This window comes from Epinephelus fuscoguttatus, linkage group LG12, assembly GCF_011397635.1.
Source record: "Epinephelus fuscoguttatus linkage group LG12, E.fuscoguttatus.final_Chr_v1".
In the NCBI taxonomy this organism is placed as follows: Eukaryota; Metazoa; Chordata; class Actinopteri; order Perciformes; family Serranidae; genus Epinephelus; species Epinephelus fuscoguttatus.
Window position 1 is genome coordinate 30,966,884 of NC_064763.1, and position 20,351 is coordinate 30,987,234.

Genomic DNA, 20,351 nt, shown 5'->3' on the forward strand with positions numbered 1-20,351 from the left:
ACTGTGAGGTTGCCAGGCAACTAGCAGAGAATCCAGCAAGTCACTGCTCCTGGTCAAGAAGTCCAGCATATATCCCCTAGTAAAACCTCAACATATCTTTTTTAGAATGCAGTTTTTATAAGCATTAAACAAAGGAGACAACATGCTAATTAGTGACCTTTAAAGGTGCTGGTAGATGGAATGTTTTCAACTTTTGGAGAAGCCCAGCTGCTTCCAGTCTTTATGCCAAGCTAAGCTAAGATATCTCTTGGTTATAGACTCATATTCAACAGATAGGAATGTGGTATCAACGTCTTCATTTAACCCTCAGCAAAAAAGCAAATAAGCATATATGTGATATTATTCCTTTCACCATATATTCCGATTTAAAGCAAGATTTGGACATTTATTTTATTGAGCTTCTCAACTGTCAAGACAATATCAAGATTACACTTAATACTTGAAAATATTTATCAAAGTAAGGTACTGAAAAATGTTTCACTTCAATATTTTAATCTCAGGTATTGTTTTTGCACTTGACTTGGAAAAAAAAAAAATCAAATTATACCCAGCTGTATTTATCAATGTTATCTGCAATGTCAGATAACAACACTACAACAAAGGCAATCAGTGGAACATGACTAAGATATTAATGATATCATCTACCAACAGACATACACACACGATAAGAAACACACACACACACACACACACACACACGAATATTGAGCTGTTTCTTATTTGTTTTATATTTTGCATGTCTGCTGGTGTGTGCACTGATGTGCAGCCATAATACACTGCAAATGTGTATTGATCCAATCTAACCATTCAGACTGACTTTTCAGGTGATTTACACTGTAATTATGGAAACATGCCTATGGACGCACGCATGCACGCACGCACGCACGCACGCACACACGCACCACGCACACATTAATAGCAAACCTGGGACACTGCAGTAAACGGAAAATCTTCTCACTTATACACAGACAAACACACTCATTAAATTGTGGAGTCTCTGTCTGGTTTTCTATCGTTTACTCTTCCCCCTCGCTCATGCAAATACTCTATTTGGTAGTTACGGTAAAAAGAGAAAACCTCAAAAGAGTGTGGAATCAATATTATTCACAATTTGGCAAACTTGATGAAACCAAAATGACCTTTTTCTTTTGTTTTGGAGAGGGCTCCGTTTCTCTCCAAGGCTATTTTGAATAGCTAACAAGCAAAAGTGACAGGAGAGGATAAAGACAGAGGGTCTGTCTGACACAACAAACAAGATTCAAAATAACAGCATAATAAATTGCATGCACCTCGGCCACAGCGAATGGGAAAAAAACAAATCAAAATGTGAACAAAAGTGTTTCACCACCTCCAAAGTCTTTGAAGGTGCTCCACGACAAAAACACAATCTCAAATTAATCTTCATAACAGGCCTACATTTTCAATAATGTTGATTTTTATCTATGTCTGATTTTTTTTTTTATAATACACGTGATTATACTTCAGATTTATGCAGCCAAATAAAAACACAGATTGGATGTTTAACTGCTCTGACTCATGCAACCTCGTGTTGCACTCCAGGGCAGAGAAACAGGGAGTGGCAGCTGCAGTTTGAGGGCCTGAGCTGCCTGATCTCTGCTCTCCTCCTTGCCAAAGCTGTCTCTGGGTTGAATGGATGCTGGAAAATGGAGGAACAACTCTTTGGACTGCAGCCGCAGGACAGACAACATGACAGCTCAGAGCAGGAGCACGGAGTATGTGCAATGTTCCTGTCTGTCTGAGGGGGGGGGAAAGCCACAGTGGAGCTGCTACCTGTTACCAACCAACAGAGTGATTTCTCCTGCTGCCTGGTCTCTGAAGGACATACACACACACGCGCACACAGATGAACAAGGGATGCAAAGACTCTAGAGTTTGCCTGTCTGAGCATTTCATCTTTCACTGAATGAACTAAAATATGTGATGTGTGTGTGTGTATTTGTGTGCCTGTGAGTGTGCGTGTGACAGGAAAACAGCAGGGGGCCGTGAGCGGTGACCGGTGACATACTGAAGGAGCCAGGACACATCAATCAGAAGAACAGGTGCTTACACGCCGTCCCTCCCGTCTAATCCTGCCTGCCCTCATACAGAACAAGCTTGTTTCGTCAGTCGTCCACCTGCTTTGTCTCCTGACCCTTCTCTAAAAAGTCACCCAGAGTGACAAGCTGCAAGCATTGTTTCTTTTATTCTGTACTTTCCTATTTTTCTGTCCGGCAGCAGTGTTGTCAGGGTTAGATGGCACCTTCAAGTCCGAGTGAAGTTTTTGTCTCACTTTGTATAAAAATGCTTTAACCAAAAGGAAAATGTTTACAAAATGCCCTATACTATGTACACAATACACACACACACACACATAGAGGCAGTGCTGTAGTACTCGAGATACACTTTTTGAAGGTCTTGGTCTCATGACTTGACCGCAGTTTAAGTCGGTGTTGTCTCAATCTCAGATAAAGAGGACTCTGGATTTTATTCCTCAGGGATAATTGTCTGTGCAAAAACAGAGGTGTCGAATAGAGATGGTTAAATTGATTTCAGCTCCTTGTGTGTTTGCTCACAGAAAACAAAGGAAAATTCCCACACATGAAAGTAACCTCTGCAATACCCTTTGATTATTTTTTAAAGATATTTTCACGGTACATTTATACATACACGCATATATACAGTATGTCGATAAGAGAGGTGAAGGTGAGTACAAGGCAGCACCTGCTTTGTCTCCTTTGTGGTGAAAGAGGTGAATGGGGAGGAATCATTTGTTTTTTTGTGGTGGTTTTTATGGAGATGTCGATCTTTCGGGTCAGTTAGAGGAGTGCCTGTGGTTTGCATGTTCCACATTTTATCATGTGTCATGCAGTGTAGGACTCGCCCTGGTCTGACCTCGGTCTCGTCTCGGCCTCAGTTCACCCTGGTCTTGATTCTTGATCATGACTTGGTTTCAGTTTAGGTGGTCTTGACTACAACACTGCATAGAGGACACATCTTGGTATAAAATTGCAGGTACAATAAGTTATTTTTAACAAAGACAGCAGAGGCTACAGCCAACCACGAATGAATAATAGATGAATTAGGTCCACAGAAACAGAATCAGTCACAATTGAATGTGATGAAATGCAATCCGAAGCAAAATGTTCCACAGTCCAGGCACGGAGAGCGAAGAGTCCCTGTCCCAGTCCCTTTTTAGACACCAGAGATAAAATAATTGCACTCGTGGAGGTGCACTTTGGATGAAACCATTCACCAAATGGCAGTTATTATGTAACGTTTAAAAAAAAAAAGAAAAAGAAAAAAAATTACTCTACATTTGGCATCAGCGGTCATCAGTATGAACACTGCAGACTGTCTCAACAGATGCAGACGGCAGTGATAAGCCTGTCACTGGCCGGATATTTCATTCTGCCTCCCTCATCCCTCTTTTTAGTCTCTGTTTTCATTGAAAATATTACTGACAGGTGGTCGGCAGAAAAACCCTGTGTAACTTAATATAACTTTAACCTAACACTTGTAATATGACTTTTGACATAAATAAGTGCAGACTGGATGTTCACAAGTTCAAAGAGTCTGCCATTTGATTTTCACACAGTGGAAATAATTGGACATCATTGCCTGCCTGGAGAGACTGACCTCAGCCAAAAAAAATGACAGTGTAGTTTTTCTAAAGTGCTTAAAATGACCTATGTTAGTTTACATTTTTCTGGCAAATGGTCTCTTTCAGTCGGACAAATAATGACTGTTCTGTCGTCTTCACAAAGGTGGGAGAAGAGTGATGATGATGATACTGTATATTATTTCAAAACGTCTTGGGCAGAAGGTCAGGGTGGATAGATGGCTGTGCGGTGTATGTTACTTTGATACCTGGAGACCATGACTGGCATCCCAATCTTTAATATCAGTCATTCTTTCAACCATGACCACAAGTTTCCCCTGGAGTAGTGCAGCATTTTGGGAAATGTGCTTTTTACTTTCTTGCCAAGAGCTAGATAAGAAGATCAATACTACTCTCATATCTGTGTGCTCATTAAGCTGGAACCAAGAGGCTAGTTTTCTTAGCTTAGCATAAAGAGTGTTGACGCCACTGTGAGTCTCCAAACGGAGACTCCGGGAAGCAAGTGCACATGCACAAGAAATAGTCCTGCACTTAACTTTCACGTTAAAACTACAACTTACATAAAAAAAGGCAAGGTGGCAGGTGGACTGCTGTGTATTGTTGGACAAACCCAGGGTAGCTGATTCCTGCTGTTTACAGCCTAAACCAGTGACTGTATATAAAGATAAAAAGCATGACAGCTCCCAAAAGTGAAGCCAAAACATCTAGATCGCACCCTGGTGGCTGGCTGCAGTATAGGTCATAAACTCAGCCCCCTTCATATCAGCGGATGGAACATGTTGCGAAGTAAAACATTAAATTACACATCAAATACATTTTTCCAAAGATGTTTCTGTCATGTTAGGTAGTTCTCATCATGCTGATGTATCTTCAAGTGTTCATTTTCTGATAAGTTTGGCTTTAATTAGTTATATGATGCCATAAAAACGGGGTGTGATGTCATGATTAAGAGCTGTTTGTCCATCAGTGTGCTCACAATCAATGGTGCTGTTCTCCATTGGGTTGGATGGATTGATGTATGGATTGTAACTTGATACCATCGCTTCACTTCCTGATCGCTACTGTGCAGACTCTGGTTCCAAAACCCGCAAAATGGCAGCATATTTTGGCTTCATTTTTGTACATACTGGATGTAGAAAGACGCAGTTTACCTTTAAAAACAGCCTATGGTCTAAGCTACACTTCCGGCTATACTTAGCATCATTGCTGTGTGTGGTTGGGTGTGGTCAACCACTTTATTGCTTTGTTGCATGTTAAACCACAACCAACAGTGATGTCACATGGTCTCAGAGTACATCTGCACATCACTGCAGCAAGGAGTATGCTATCGTTATCGACTCTGTGTGTGCTTATATCACTTCTACAAAACTCTGGTGCAAAAGATCTGCCTCTGAATTTTGGAGATTGTGTGGAAAATATATTTATATTGGTGGAACTTTTATATTGAAAGAGAAGTGCTCTATCAAAAATATCACAAACACACTTAGCTATGCTTCTGTCCCTTCATCTAGATGTTTTTGTCTTCCTCATTTAATGATAAATAGGGGAAGAAAGCATGGAAAATTTGGGATGAACACTGCATCAGTAACAAGCTTAAAGGAGTTTCTTTGAAGATGTTACACAGACTTTACCCAGTACAACTTTTGCTAGAAAGATTCAGACTGAATATTGATTAGAAGTGTGATTTCTGTGGACCTGAATTGGAAAGTATTTCACATCTATTTCTTCACTGTTTATACACAAGAACATTTTTGGATTGATGTAGCCACCTTTCCAAAAAAAAGGAACTCATGATGAATGTTAAAACAAATGTTTGATGTAATGTTTTACTTCAGTCAAAGAGAGTTTTTGGAATATTCTATATTCATGAGAAAAAAATGGTCAGGAACCAAGCTGAATTTCCTGCACTTTATTAATGAATTTAGACCTGTAGCACCATCTTAATATTAGAAACAAAAAAGCTATTAAGACCCTTAAGTCATAAAACAATTATAATAGGATGCACGTAACACAAGCTCTGATGTTATACATTGCAAATGTAATTTTTATGCCTCTGGCCAGAGGCATTTTCAGCTTGTCCATGCATCTGTACTATTCTCCTGAATGTGATATCTCAGGAACGCCTAGAAGGAATTTCATTACATCTGGCATAAACGTCCACTTGGACTCAAAGATGAACTGATTAGATTTTAGCGGTCAAAGATCAAGCTCACTGCGACCTCACAAAATAAGTTTTGGCCATAACTCAAGAATCCATAGGCTAATGATGAAGTGATGACATTTTATATCCAAGAAGTCAAAGTTCAGTTTAACTTTGACATTATAATGTTCTGCAACAGCACTTTTATGGCCATTAGTCAACGCCATAATTCAGGAACAGAAGAGGAGACATTTGGTCAGATACTGAGTTGGTAACACTAATTCTGGATGTCCACCTTGAAACTGTGCTGATGGTATAGATCTTCTGTGCTGTCGGGTTGAAGACGTGTATGAACTTCAAACGTCTCATCATCACTCGCAAAGCTCTCCACAACCTGGCTCCCTCATACCTGTCTGAGCTCCTTCACTGGCACACTCCCTCCTGCACTCTTAGGTTTGCTGATGCCAACCTCCTGGAACTCCTCCTTACTCTCAAGAAAACCCTCAAAACACACCTTTTCAAAACTGCCTATAACCTCAAAGTTCAGTGTACTTCACCCCTTCCGCAGCATTTCTCTCCCTTCCTCCCTATGGATTTTGTTTTGACTGCTGTTGTTGTTGTTCTCTGTGAAGCATCTTTGAGTATCCTGAAAAGCGCTATATAAATCCAATCCAGCCTATCCCAGCTGACATTGGGCAAGAGGCGGGGTTCACCCTGGACAGGTTGCCAGACTATCACAGGGCTGACACATAGAGACAGACAACCACTCACACTCACATTCACACCTACGGACAATTTAGAGTCACCAGTTAACCTGCATGTCTTTGGACTGTGGGAGGAAGCTGGAGTACCTGGAGAAAACCCACGCTGACACGAGGAGAACATGCAAACTCCACACAGAAGGGGGGTTTGAACCAAGAACCCTGGTTAGCACTGTGAGGCGACAGTGCTAACCACTGTCCTACCATGCCACCGCAATTGCATCAATTATGGTAACACCCTCATTTATTTTATTCATAAAAAAATACATCCAGGCATAGACAACCAACGGAGGAACTTCAGGAAGTAACTGCACCTGGCAACTTGACTGGTTGGCGGAGGCATTCAACCACAAGGCAGTCATTCTAATTCTCTTTTTTGTTTTGTTTTTTATTATCTATATATATCTGTTTTTACCTCTGCGCATGTATACAATAAATAAAGTGAACAAAAAACTAGAGAAACTAGAGCAAAGGTAAAAAAGTTAAACCTCTCGAGGTCAGCAAAAACCCAAACCTCTAACCCCCAAGAAAGAAACATTACTCTTTAAAAAGAGGGCTATACATGGTTTGGTGGTCCTTGTGGGGGCAGTTACTCAGGCGATAGAGCAGGTTGGGAATTTATTGTACGGTTGGCTCAATTCCCAGTTTCTCCTGTCTACATGTTGTATCAAGTAGAGCAAAACCCCCCAAACTGCTCCTGATACGTATTGTCCTTTAAGACAGAAAGCATCTGCCAAAGACACTGATAACATTTCTCGCTACTGTACATCAATTTAAGATTCTTCAGACCTCTCTCCAGCGCTATCTCAGCGTAAACATATTGCTTATAGACCATAAACATTGTTGTGATATTGGCTTGTGTTTGTTTTCCATCTTTAGGCACTCTGGCTTCATTTGCGATGGAAGACTGGGTGCTCCCTTTTTCAAATCTAATTTACTGACTGTCAGCAGAAAAGAGGCAACTTGAGTCAGGAGTTTTTCAAAGCAGATACAGTATGCATCTAAATCTCCCCGAGCTTTTACCCGGACCACGCTACAGTGGAAAATAAACAGGAAAACAGAAATGTTTTTTAGATATTTTAACGGCACACTGAATCTAAACAAGCAGTGGACACACAAAATGTATTCAACAGATGCACAAAATTCACTCACTGAGGTGAAATGCAATTACACACAAAACAAGCCAACTCCTTCTTCTCCTTGAAGAAGTCAATCATTATACATCTCACTGTGCCAGGAGAATATTATCTGAACATACTGAACTGAGTCATTATGGCCCACCATGATGTGCCTCCTTCTCTTCCATCTTTCTCTTTTCTACACAATGACTCTCCCTCTCTTCCTGTCTCCCTCTGAGGTCTGTGAAATATAAACAGACACACAACATACACACACACAAAATGCTGCTCTCACTGTCCCCAGAGACACACTTCCTCCCACCATTTCCTCCCCCTCCTCCTCCTCTTCCTCTCTCTTCCTATACGCTTTCATTCCTCGCTCCCTCTCCTGCTTCTCTCCTCTTCCGTCTCTCATTTTTTCCTTCCCCTTCTTCCTGTTTTCTTTTAGTCTCTCTGTCTCTTTGTGGGAGGTGAACATTTTAAATCACCCCTGAGACGAACACAGTCTGCGACCTTCATGAATCACAGCCTCCCGTACCTCTTCTTTCATTTTCTCCCACTCTCCTCCTTTGTGGTTTTCCTTTATATTCCTGTATCTTTATGTGGGGCATCCCCCTCGCCAGCACCACCAACACCACCCTCCCCATTCCCCACATATTGTCCAGCTCGCCGCTCTATTCTCTCATCTCTTTCAGCCGTGCTGGCTGGCACACTGTAGTCCGTCTTGCTCCATCCCTGCTTCATGGATGCAGTGTGTCTCATTTATAAAAGGTGTTCCATTTCACACGATGTGGAAAGAAACGGTCTTGATGTTAAAATCAGTCTCTGATGCGTGAATGGCATGGATAGTTTTTTTTTTTTTAAAGATACTTCCTGAAATGATTGCACAATGAAATCTAGGGTAAAAATGTCTATGTAAATGTAGCCCAGTATGTGTTTGTAACCTGAAACACACACACCTCCTCATTTCAGTGACTCACCCTCTAAATGTTTCTCCTCTCATTTGACTCAAGGAAAGCAGAGAACAGCTTCCTGAGAGCTGTCACCCTGCTCAACCAGCCGTCCTCGCGCTCAACCCCCCCACTCCCCCCACCCCCCACCCCCTTCCCTACACACTCAAAACCCTGCACTTTTCATTATTGTCGCATGTCTTACCTAAGAGGCAAAGAAGCACTCTGAGAGCAGCAAATTTTCTGTTCGGAGTAATTTTCAAAAACAAAGCAAGCACGTTCAAAAGCATGTAGATGAGCTGCAGCCTTAATCACCACTGAGGCCATGTTTGGACACTTAAAAGCGCACAAGCTTAGACTTTCCTCATACAGAGGCACATCCCTGAAATCTTTATTATGGTAATACCCTCTGCAACAATGCGAATGATAAACACACACACACAAACCCAAACCCAAAAACATACACATACTCACATAACGAAACACACTTAATTCTCAGCAGGTCTCTTTTCCTTCAAGGCCCTGAGTTGAGAGAAAAAAAACTCTGTTTTTGTCAGAGAACAGAAGAAGCAGGTGGGGGGCCTGAGAGTGTGTTTGTGTGTTTGTGTATGTGTGTGTGTGTATTTTTGCACTTTAGGTAGGTGTGTGCCTGTGCAGAGTCCCTGCAGAAACCAGGATTGTGCTTAAGGATGCAAGACTTGCTCTGACTGCTGAAATACACAGTGAGAGGTGAGGCAGAGTTAGTGAGCAGAGGCATAAAGGATGTAACTGATAAGCGATGAGGATTGTGAGTGATGAGAAACAGACTCCGGCGTCGGGAGGAGGAGGTTTTTGTCTTTCACCTGCCAGAAGATGTTGTCGATGGTGTTGCCCAGGAATCCTTCTCGGTTGTCGGATGACAGCAGTTTGGGCCCCAGTATCGTCATGAACTCCTCAAAGTCCACCTGGCCGTCCCCTGCAGGCAGGCAGGCAGGCAGGCAGGCAGGCACACACACACACACACACACACACACACACACACACACACACACACACACACACACACACACACAGAAAAGGGTAGGGAGACAGACCGGGACAAAAGAAAATCAGAAACACAGACAGGAAGGCTGGCAGACAGGAGCTAAATAATGCATTTTATGCTGAAGTTTATTCGCTTGCTGAAACAAAGAAAAGCGCCCTGAGATAGATCAACAGATGGATGTGCCCCCATCCGTGACAAACACCCATGCATCATCAACACTAATTCACCTATCAAATAAGGTATCTGCACCTGTGCGAGTGTGCGCCTGTGTGTCTGCGTGCGAGCGATTGCGGGCTCGTTTTTGCTTTGAAGCAACAATTTGGGGAACATTTTGCAATTTTAAATTCAGGGGACACAACTTGTAAGTGCATTATGTATTCTACTCCTGCATGTTGCTGGAGATAGCAATCAACAGCCAGCGTCCCGTGGAATTAATACTCGCTGAACATCTCCACAGCATGTCTTATAGCCGAGTTACTGCATAAACTTATTATACTACATATTGCCAATATTGATGTTACCATCAGTTTACAGCGTTATCTAATGTTCTATTTGTTATGTGCTACAAGATGATGTAGAAGTAGTCTGCACCAGTCTCAGTGCTGCCGTGTTAGTATTGGTGGCAGGATAATTTTTTATTTTATGGGTCTGTAATTTCTGAATAATTTCCAAGAAGTTCTCTGGAAAGAACTGTGTAATTTGGTGCTAATTACAGGGAAAATAGAGACAACATTCAATTTGCGCTCTTGCACTGAATGAATTTTAATTAATTGCTGTGTAACAAAGGGGGTGTTTTAGTCACAGCACAGTAGGCCAGCTGAACATGCAAGAAAATAGAGTTCAACATGTATGGAGAATTGAGTTTTCAATTCTATTTACTTAGGTTTAAATGAAGCTGTTATTTCAAGGAACTCACCCCCCCTCCTATGATTAGTGCCAAATTACACAGTTGGTTCCAGAAAATGTCTCCGAAATAACTAGGAAATTGCAGAGCCGTAAATGGAAGCATTACTTTGTAATACAGTATATCATTAGTATTAAACAGCGTCAGTTCTCTGCTCTGGATCCTGACTGCAGTGTCTCAAAAACACAGCTTTAAATTAACATAATAGAATCTTATATTTTAAGACTACTTTGCCTTAAACCTGAGGGCAGGACAAGAATATAATTGTAGAGATCAGTGGATTAATATTATTGAAGAAGGGATTTAACGGCATAAAATTAATCATCTGGAGGACCGTGCAGATTGTCTAACACCTGATAATAATTGACATTCCTAAACTAATTGCGCCTATGCCTGCTTTCAGTGCTTTATTAGTGATGACATCGAGATGATAGAAGTCAGAGGTAGAGGATTTTAAAAGATATATTGTCTCCCCTTGGAACAAATGGCAGCGCTGCTCTCAGATGGTCAGACAACTCAGGGAGGCAAAAGCAAAAAGCTTTTAGCTTTGACCTTTGATATTTACTGCGAGCTGTGGAATCAAGAACAGGCAGATAAGAACAAGTTGAAAGATTGACTGGCTTGTTTGTGATTCAGGGACTGCTTAGGACTAAATGCAATCCTCTGTGGATTTACAAGCAGAGCTGGAGTTTAAGGAGCAGGAGCAGACAGGTTCTCTCTTTATTGTCTCCAGGGGAATTTATTTTTGACAATTGACCACCTGCTGCTCTTAAGGCAGTTTAGAAACAGGGGAACATAGGCTGTAACTCAAAAGCTCATTTTGCTTCAAGCAAGTAAAAGAGGCATTATGTTTTTGGTATCATATATTAACTTTTTTTTTCATTTACATCACATTAAAATTCAACACAGACAATTTGTCATTCAGCTTCTTTCTTTGGAAGGAAATCATTCTCCTTGTGCCCTTCATATTTCAACACAGACACGACGGTAAATAAACATTACACTCATGCAGTTTATGTTAAACAGCCCTTTATGAAAAAGGTTCACTCTGTGTGTTTGCGTGCATGCTCTGTGCATGCACCCAAGTGTGTGTCCTTATGTAGTGCCTCACCATCCATGTCCAGTCTCTGCATGATGATGGCCAGCTCCACTTCACTGGGCATGTAACCCAGGGAGCGCATGGCCATGCCCAGCTCCTGTTTGGAGATGAAACCATTCCCATCACGATCCAAAACACGAAACGCCTCACGGATCTCTGCACGACAAATGGACAATATATCACTGTACATTACTGTCTGTCTGGCTTCGTCTCTTTCCTTTGGGGATATAAGACATATTATTTTACTGTTAAAGATAATTTTGGCCAGTTTTTTATTGTGTGAGTATTTAATGAAATCTACAGAAATAATTCTATAGATAAAAATATTGTTAACGTTGATGTTGATCCATTTATTTTTTAAGTTTTACGTTTTTAAGTATGATTTGTCTGTCTTGGTGCATTTATTTTCTTGTTGTGTATGTGTCCTAAAGGTCGGGGGGTCATCACAGCAGATGAAAATATCTGTTATTAGTTCCTCAGTCTTGTCTACACTGCTTGCTACACTACAAATGTTAACAAGACAGAAGAACAGCAGTATTAGTCATTTGTTCAGGTTCATACACTTGACATACAAATGACACACGTTCACTCTTTCCTGGCAAAGAGTTCTTGTCCTCGTGTGAAGGCAGAAATAGCATGATGTTGTCATAGTGATGTCAAACCTCTTAGGCAGGAGGTCAGGGTGGTTGAGCCATCACACTGTGCGACTGGTGACTGCAGTTTGCGTCCCATCATTTACCCTCCTACCTCTATTCTATATCGGTTTCTTTAAATCAATACTACAATCAGTCACTATTTTTATACCAACAATGGATTAAATGACTACTTGCAGGTTACTCCTAATGACACACTCACAGAGAATTTTCATCTGACTCTGCAGTTTCCCTCCGCTTTTGTTTTCCAGCCCACAACTTATCTGTTTTGGTTCACTGTTTTCAATGATAAAGCTCTAAAAACCCACTGTAGTACACCACCTGTTCAGCACCAAACAGCAGACAGACACAGTGAGCGACTCGCTGGTGCACAAAGTGGAGCATCTAGCAGCTAAAGAGACAGATATTTTCCTCAGGAGTCGGTAAAGACCAAAAACACAGCTAACAGAGAGTGAATGTTGGACTTGCACGCATCACATGGCCAGATACATGACTCCAAATGAATGATAATTTTGCTCTGTATCCACAACTGTTCGCTACTGCGTTCAACTTAAAAGGTGATAACATGTCAGTGTTGTGTTTACAGCTTGTTGCACTGCCACCAAGAGTCAAAAAATCAATTGAATGCAGGTTCAAACAAGCAGTTTTGGTGCTTTACCCAAACCAAACCTTAACCACAGTCTTGTCTCACTCCCAACTCGTCAAATACTGATGGTTGGCCCTTTGGCACCACATACTGATGCATCCAAAAACCCTTGTGCAGCAGTATGAGATACACTGGGTGGCTGCATTTTTTGATGCTCTGAGCAACTGCCGCAGTATAAAGAATTAACAAACTCTGGACTTTCACCCGAGAAACCACTGTTTGTGTCAGGCGTAAAACCAAAAGTCAATCAGGTTATTTTAATAACAACACAGTGTGCTGGTATGAGTAGCAAATTATGCTAGTAGCACATGTCACATGACTTATTATGTTAGTAACAACAGCATTTTAAGCTAAACCTAATTTTTTTTCTACACCTAACCACATGATCGTGTTGCCTAAACCTAAGAAAATCAATTTAAAAACAAAGTGTTTTACCTACGCAGGCTGTTCTCATGCATTGCTCGTACATTTTCCTCCGTAAGGTAACGCACCAATACCCTTTCTGTTTCTGTTCCTGCCAGGCTTGTGTGTTTCAGGGGGCGTGACTGGCTCTTCCCGCTGCAGCTGACGAGGTACACCTGTTTCCACTCAGCTCATCAACCTGCCTACTAGATAATTGCGTCTGTGTCGGTTATGCTTAGCGTACTCCTTTCCAGTGCTGCTTCTGTAGTCATTTCGCGCCTTGTGCATTTTTGTGCTTACTTGTATTTTTGCCCTGTTTTCCATGTGCTCAGCCTTCGTGACGTTTCCAGAGTTTTGTCTCTCTTCACTCGTGGACAACCTCCTAGCCTGCTAGCACCCTGCCTCCACCGCCTGCAATTTTGTTTTTTCCTTCGTCAATAAACTTTGTTTGTTTCTATACATTTGCATCCATCTCTGCTTTGGGGTCCAGCCAGAAACCAAAACCTAACAATATATCCCACATGATCATTAGCCAGTAATTCTCGTCTAACCTACATATTTGGGAAGACTGTGATCACATGACTAATGCGCTGATGGGAGTAAAGGGACTGCTTAGAATGCTCCCCTTAAAGAAGCAGGCTGGGGTGTTTGGAACTGTGTGAATTTTGAATGAACTTTAAGGCATTTTTAGGTACGTCCTCACCGTGTTTCTTTTACTTAACCTACCAAAGTAACTCTACTTCTCTAAACCTAACTAATGTTATGCATGTAACTTTAAGTTAAGTATATTACGTCATTTGTGGGGGGCTAATTTGTAGAATATCACACAAACTGTATGAGGATACGATGACCTACGTTCTTATTTTTAAAAAAGACTGTATGCATTTATCAAGCAGAAACTGTACATTTCCTGTGAAAATGGAAGTTTATTTTGAAAAGACACAATACAATTAAAGAGTGTAAGTTGACACACCATCTCTGGGGGTCCAAAACAGATGCTAGAGGGGTACCTAGAGCATCACAGTTTGACATGTGGGACCTCTAACAAAACGTCAGTATTTGACGAGTTGGAAGTGAGAATTAGTTTTTGACGATCGAGGCACCACATTAAAAAAATGCTGATATGTGTCAATGACAAATGACCCACTTGTTGTTTAGGTTTTTTAATAAGTTGTAACTATAAAAACAACTTAAAGACTTTTACACAATGCAACAGCAAACCATCAGATGGTGTCCGTGAGAAACACTAATCCATGAGATGAAATAAATGATTAACAGATTTTAGCAGGTCTGTAGATGGTGCAGAAGGGTGCTTCCCTGATGCTGATAACAGGCTCTCCCATTAACTGGAAGTGCTGCGGCCTTTCTCTCAGGCAAATCAAGGTGAGGGCAATCTCCCGCTCTCCCTTCGCCCCTCCCTTTCCCTCTCTCTCTTTCTGTCTCTCTTACATCTTTATATACTTATTGTATTTTACAAACCCCAAGGGACCTGTACCAATCCCTCCACACAGCACAATCTCCACCAGCAATGCCAAGAGCATTTCCGACTCTCTCCTCCCACATAAAAGGCTTCCTCCTAACTTCAAATTGTCAGTAAACGAACACAGCTCACGAGGCATCTATCTGTTCGTGCTGCAGAATTACTCAAACCTCTGAGGACCTTCTTACAAAACACCCTGGTCAATCTCTGGCTAATTACCTGTCAATCAGTTGGCACTATCTGAGTGGGGGTGGAGCTTTGAGCCGGGGTGAAGGTGGTCGAATGTATCGACTTGATAAAGACAGCAGGGAGACAGGACAGAAGTCTTTATTCAACATCTTTTCACAAGCGAGCACTCCATTCTTTCTGTGGATCCCTGCACTTCAGGGGTGGGAGAGGGTGTCATTTCGGCTGGCATTCAGCATTTGTGCAGATCTTTACAGGAGAAACACAATCGAGAAGAGTAATAGCCTGCTACGAGACAGAATTTAAATCACAATTTCGCCGAGACTAATCCTTTTCCTAACTTAAACAATGAATTTTACATGAAGTTCATCTGTCTCTCTGTCTCTCTCAGGCTGTGTGTCATTAATATTCTCGTCCTGACATGCTGCTCCTTCCTTCCTCTGTGTAATAAGTCCGTCTCAGATCTGCCTCCTATGACTGTCTTTGCTCTGTCAGCTGCGTGAGAGCCGAAGTTCACTCGCAGCCCCCATATAAGCCTGTGAATATCCCCAGCGGCTGATAACTAGACTCGAGCGCCGAGCCACTGCCTCCCTTTCTCTCTCTCACTAAATAAAGTGAGAATCAGAGGCAAGGGATTGGGAATGCGGGCGAGCGTGCAGCCTCCCAAAACAAAACGAGATGTATTTGTATGCAGCTCAACAGTGAAGAGTACATTTTCAATAGGGTACGAATGAGCTGGTCCTTGATGTATTGCTGTGCGATGCCTGCGTGTGTTTGTACGAGCATGCAGCCCAGCCTGTGTGCTGCTGTGTATTACGATTTCATCCCCCCAGGACTGTACATGTTCTCACTCTGATTGATGAACGCCTCAGAAATCAGAGAAAAGGATAGCGGCGATCCAACACAGGGGTGATTAACTAGCCTTCTATCTACGCTAACAGATGATCCTAGAAGAACCTTCAGCATCTCTCTGAAGTGGGATTAGGAGTTTTTAAATGCTGGCAGCAAACACCACGGATATTTTGTCCACATCAAACACGCCCGTTGGTTGCGTTGGATTTGTGGCTGACAGGGCTTAGATAATACCCGCATCATGATGTCTGGAGTCTAGGAGTCCAAATTTAATTTATATAATTGCTCGACACAGGTCCAAACTATTTTACCCAGACAGAGGCCAAACGGACTAATGATGGTGAGACATTTCAGTCACTGTTCCAGCTCTGCTTTCAGTGCACCAAAGCAACTGTTCTAGTGAACTGGGTTGAGTCGAGATGTGCACAAGGGACATTGGATTAAAAGATTTATGCTACAAAGTACTTCATACCAAAGCTCATTCGAGCAAACTACAATAGACCACATGTATAAACACAAACAAACGGCCTCAGTCAGAAACACACTCTCATGCTCTCGGTCCTGGCTCGGTGACGAGATTAGCTGTTTCTTTCCCTCCAAAGCAACCCACGTAACAAATGTATGCACTCGTTGCAGAGTAGAGGTCTTTGTTTTATGCAGCCTGTCATGCAGCACACATGAGGTTGACATCGGATAGGTCCCAAATGTAATGACATATAATGTGCTTCAGGATCCGACAGTCATGCAATCACTGAACACACACTGACTGCATCAGAGTAAAACCCCTCTGTGTCAGTTTAAGCCAATTTAAAGGGTACCTGCAGTTTGGGTGTTATTTTCTTAACGCTGGCCAATGATTATGGTAAATTTGCACTCAGCAAAGCAATTGCTGAGCTCTGGGAAAAAGCTTTAATTATGTCCAACAGGGCAAAAAGCACAAGCAGTCAGATGATCATAACCTGAAAACAAGCTGACAATTTTGTCAGCTTAGATACCTCTTTATTCGAAGGTAATACTGAAAGTGAGTGCATCTGTAATGACACTAATAATCCCTAATTCTGATGCACAGGAAAACTGCAATTGCACACAACTACAGCAAACACGTTAGGTCAAAATTGAACCACAAAGTTTGGCAGTTTGAAATTTGACTGACCTTGTTTGCAACCTGGCTGTGAGACAATTAAAAGAATCCGCCCAATCATGCTTGTTGTTGCTTGTTGTACAGAAACCAAGAATGAAAGTGCTAACAATTGTTTTTTGGTTTAATGCTGCTATCTCAAAATCCAACCCATTCTCATTCCCTGGTCATCAAATACTGCCACTTTGACACACCCCTCAGAGTCTGATAGTGACGCACAGGGCACCATTTAGCGTATTTATGTGACGCACAGCTAGCTGAAATAAGTACATTTGTTACATAACATTATGCGACATAGATGTTACCTAATACGTTACATTTAAAGTATGTGAGTTACGTAATGTCACGTTAAAACAACACTGACCTCTTGTTTCAAATAGGAAATGAACTGTGGTCTCCTGGGTGATTTTGTTTGACCCATCCACCTCCCCTCCCTCCCACCGTATGCAGACTTTCTCTCTCTTCATACTACGTCAGGTGCTCTCAGCATCAAATATCACTGCAGATGGGTTTAAATTGGAGTTAGTTGAATATCAGGCATGTCTCATAAAGATGTTAAGGGTGCATTTGGCGTCAATGTCACATGCTGAGTGGCGTGACAAAGCATCTGCATCTGACCACTTGCAAATGAGAATGGGCTGCAAGATCACAGGTTAGTTATTATTATTATTATCAGGAGTGCCAAAACAGCACGCATAGATGCTGTTTTGATAACTGTAGCAACTGATTTAAGCTGAAAATGTCATATCAGAGAGTACCCATTATATATTAACGCATCACACTGTACTTCAATCATCGGACAGTCCTGACAGGGATCTTGAAGGCTGAAATCAGGAGTGATCAAATACACCAGACACTCATTTTGGAGTTATCCATAATTATCCTGTGATCTCAAGAAAACAAAAGACATTTTCTCAAGATAAATTATCTCCACAAATCGGCCTTTGTTTTCTAAATCAACCCGTTATCATGAGAAAATGAGTTTTGTTATCTCAAGATAATGAAATAATTAACTCATGATCACGAGATAACAACACTGAAACTGCTGCTCTATTTTTTTTTTCTTACCAATGTTGCCACATTCCCAGATCACCACTATATTCACTCATTTGGTGATTTATTAACATGTCATTGTATCTAATACAACCAATGGCCAGAGCTACAAAAATAAAACCCATGTTGTTTTTCTTTAATCAGTATCATCTTGTATGAGACAACACTCACATAAGTCCTTTTTGAAGTGATCACGTTCAGACATTTTGGTAAATTTTGGACTTAAAATGCCTGGAGAAATAAATGTCATTAATACAAGTCAAGCTGCATAATCTCCTTATAATAAAAGTAACACAGCCCTATTAAGTCTAAATAAGCTTATCAACATTACTAGTAGGTCTAATCATTAGTATGTTTTATCATTGGGTGGCTACTCTGCAGCAAGGTATTTATGAAAAGTAAACAAATCTGTCTATGCACTACTAAATTCAATATTTTCCTCCAAGATTTTTCCCATCTGGATTTGGAATCCACAGCTAAGGAGCTGCCAAGGAGACTCAGGACAAGCCACCACTCTTGTTTTAAAATTTGTTGTACGCCTATAGGGTACACATTTTTACAATTGGATAATGTAAGAATCACTGTAGGCCTACAACAATGATAAATGAAAATGAAAATGTTCAAAAATAACCGTGATTTTTTTCCACGTAGCCTAATTTTTGGTCAAAGCCACAGGGAGCCATTGGAGAGTGGCCTAAGAGCTGCATGTGGCTGCAGAGTCGCAAGTTTCCTCGCCCTGATCTAACCACGCATCTAAGGCCACATTAATTGAATGCAAAACAACATACTTTTGTTTTACAGAGGCACCATTCAATACGAAGGATTTCACTTATGTTTTTGGTTGTTTACAAACACACTGGCTTCACTTCAGCTTAGTCGAAGTCGAGTTTCATTTTCATACATTCTGTCAGTGTTGGTGGCATCAATTTTCATGCAAGACGGATTGAAAACTTGTATTAGGATACCAATACATTGGTGTCCTATTTCTGCTGTAGTCATATATATTTTATTTCTGACATACACTGCTTCACTCTGAGTCCTGTAACTGATTTTATTTCCTAAGCAACATAATTGGAAACCAATGCATCAAGTCAAGCTCTGACAAAATGGCTAAATGGAAAAACTTTTCCCCGGGAGAACTGACGCATTGTAACTGCATTGTTCCAGCAGCGGAACATTAATTGCTAGTACCTCATACTTTACTCTGCACCCCCCAACCTCCCACCACCCCCTCTCTCCCTCTCTGTGTGAGCACACTCACCTCCCAGCTCCTCTGTGGAGATGCTGGTGAGCTGGAAGGCTTCGCTGCCTTCCGTCAGGGAGCTGCTCAGATAGTTGTCTGGATAGAGCAGGCCCGCCCGCACATGGTGGAATGGCATCTTCTCCCTGCAGAGCAGACACACACACACAGAGTCTAAATAAACTTTGCATGTGTGTGCATGTGTGTGTGTGTGTGTGTGTGTGTGTGTGTGTGTGAGCAAGAAAACTACAGGTAAGAGGGATTTGTGTCTCAGTGTGTGCATGTGTATTCAGACTACCAGCACGGTCATGAGCCCTTTTTAGAAACACAAGCTCCTGCGGAGGGAGCATTGTTCCTCATGCTCATTCCTGGGAGAAACCGCTGTCTCCTTGTGGCAGAATCACAGTGACAAATTATGTAATCACATTATAATTCAATGGAGTCACAAAAAATATTTCGCTGTTATTGTTCGGATAAATACCATCAGAGTACAATCAGGAACTCAGTATTATCTAGTGAAAATTCTCTCGTTGTCTTTCTCCTGCTCACTCTTTGTTCAGGAAAAGCACTAATGTCCTGTCACTTGCTATCCTTTCCTCTAACCCCCCCCTCCCCCCCCCATCAGATCCCAGCTGCCACCTAACACCTCACCAAGAGACCTGCAGGGCTTGACAGGGCATCAATCAACCGCGGCCTCTTCTGTCGTATGATCAGAGTGACTCTTTGCTTTGATTCATGAGCGCTGCCCCTCTGAGGGCTTTCCCAGTGTAACATTTTGACACTGGCGATATGCTTCATGTAATATTCCTGCCAATAGTACATGCTGAACTGTCGAGGTGAGAGAGAGAAAGAAAGATAGGGAGGGAGGAAGAGATAGAGATCCCGGGAGTATTTCGTGAGCGTGCCGCTGCCAGACAGAAGAGATAGAGATGGGAGTGGGGATGTCTCTGTCATAGAAAACAAGGTCCAAGTATAAGCCTCTCCTTTCCTCTCCTCTGTCCACACTGTTATTTGAGACTTAAATCCTTTGTGGATCTCAATGAATCAGAGCCAAGGGAGGAGCAGGACACAGACTGAGCGTAAAGA

The 20,351-nt window shown here is 41.8% G+C and overlaps 1 protein-coding gene across 2 annotated transcripts in view; it reads right to left on the reverse strand.

Moving 5' to 3' along the window:
- Positions 1 to 20,351, reverse strand: part of caln2 (calneuron 2) — a 51,437-nt gene that overhangs the window by 16,275 nt on the left and 14,811 nt on the right. For both annotated transcript variants that reach the window (XM_049592907.1, XM_049592906.1), the window contains exons 2-4: positions 19,287 to 19,411; positions 11,628 to 11,771; positions 9,431 to 9,543 (exon numbers count right to left, since the gene is read on the reverse strand). In XM_049592907.1, the coding sequence (XP_049448864.1) occupies positions 9,431 to 9,543; positions 11,628 to 11,771; positions 19,287 to 19,404 (375 nt within the window). In that variant the 5' untranslated portion in view covers positions 19,405 to 19,411. The remainder of the gene's footprint in view (positions 1 to 9,430; positions 9,544 to 11,627; positions 11,772 to 19,286; positions 19,412 to 20,351) is intronic.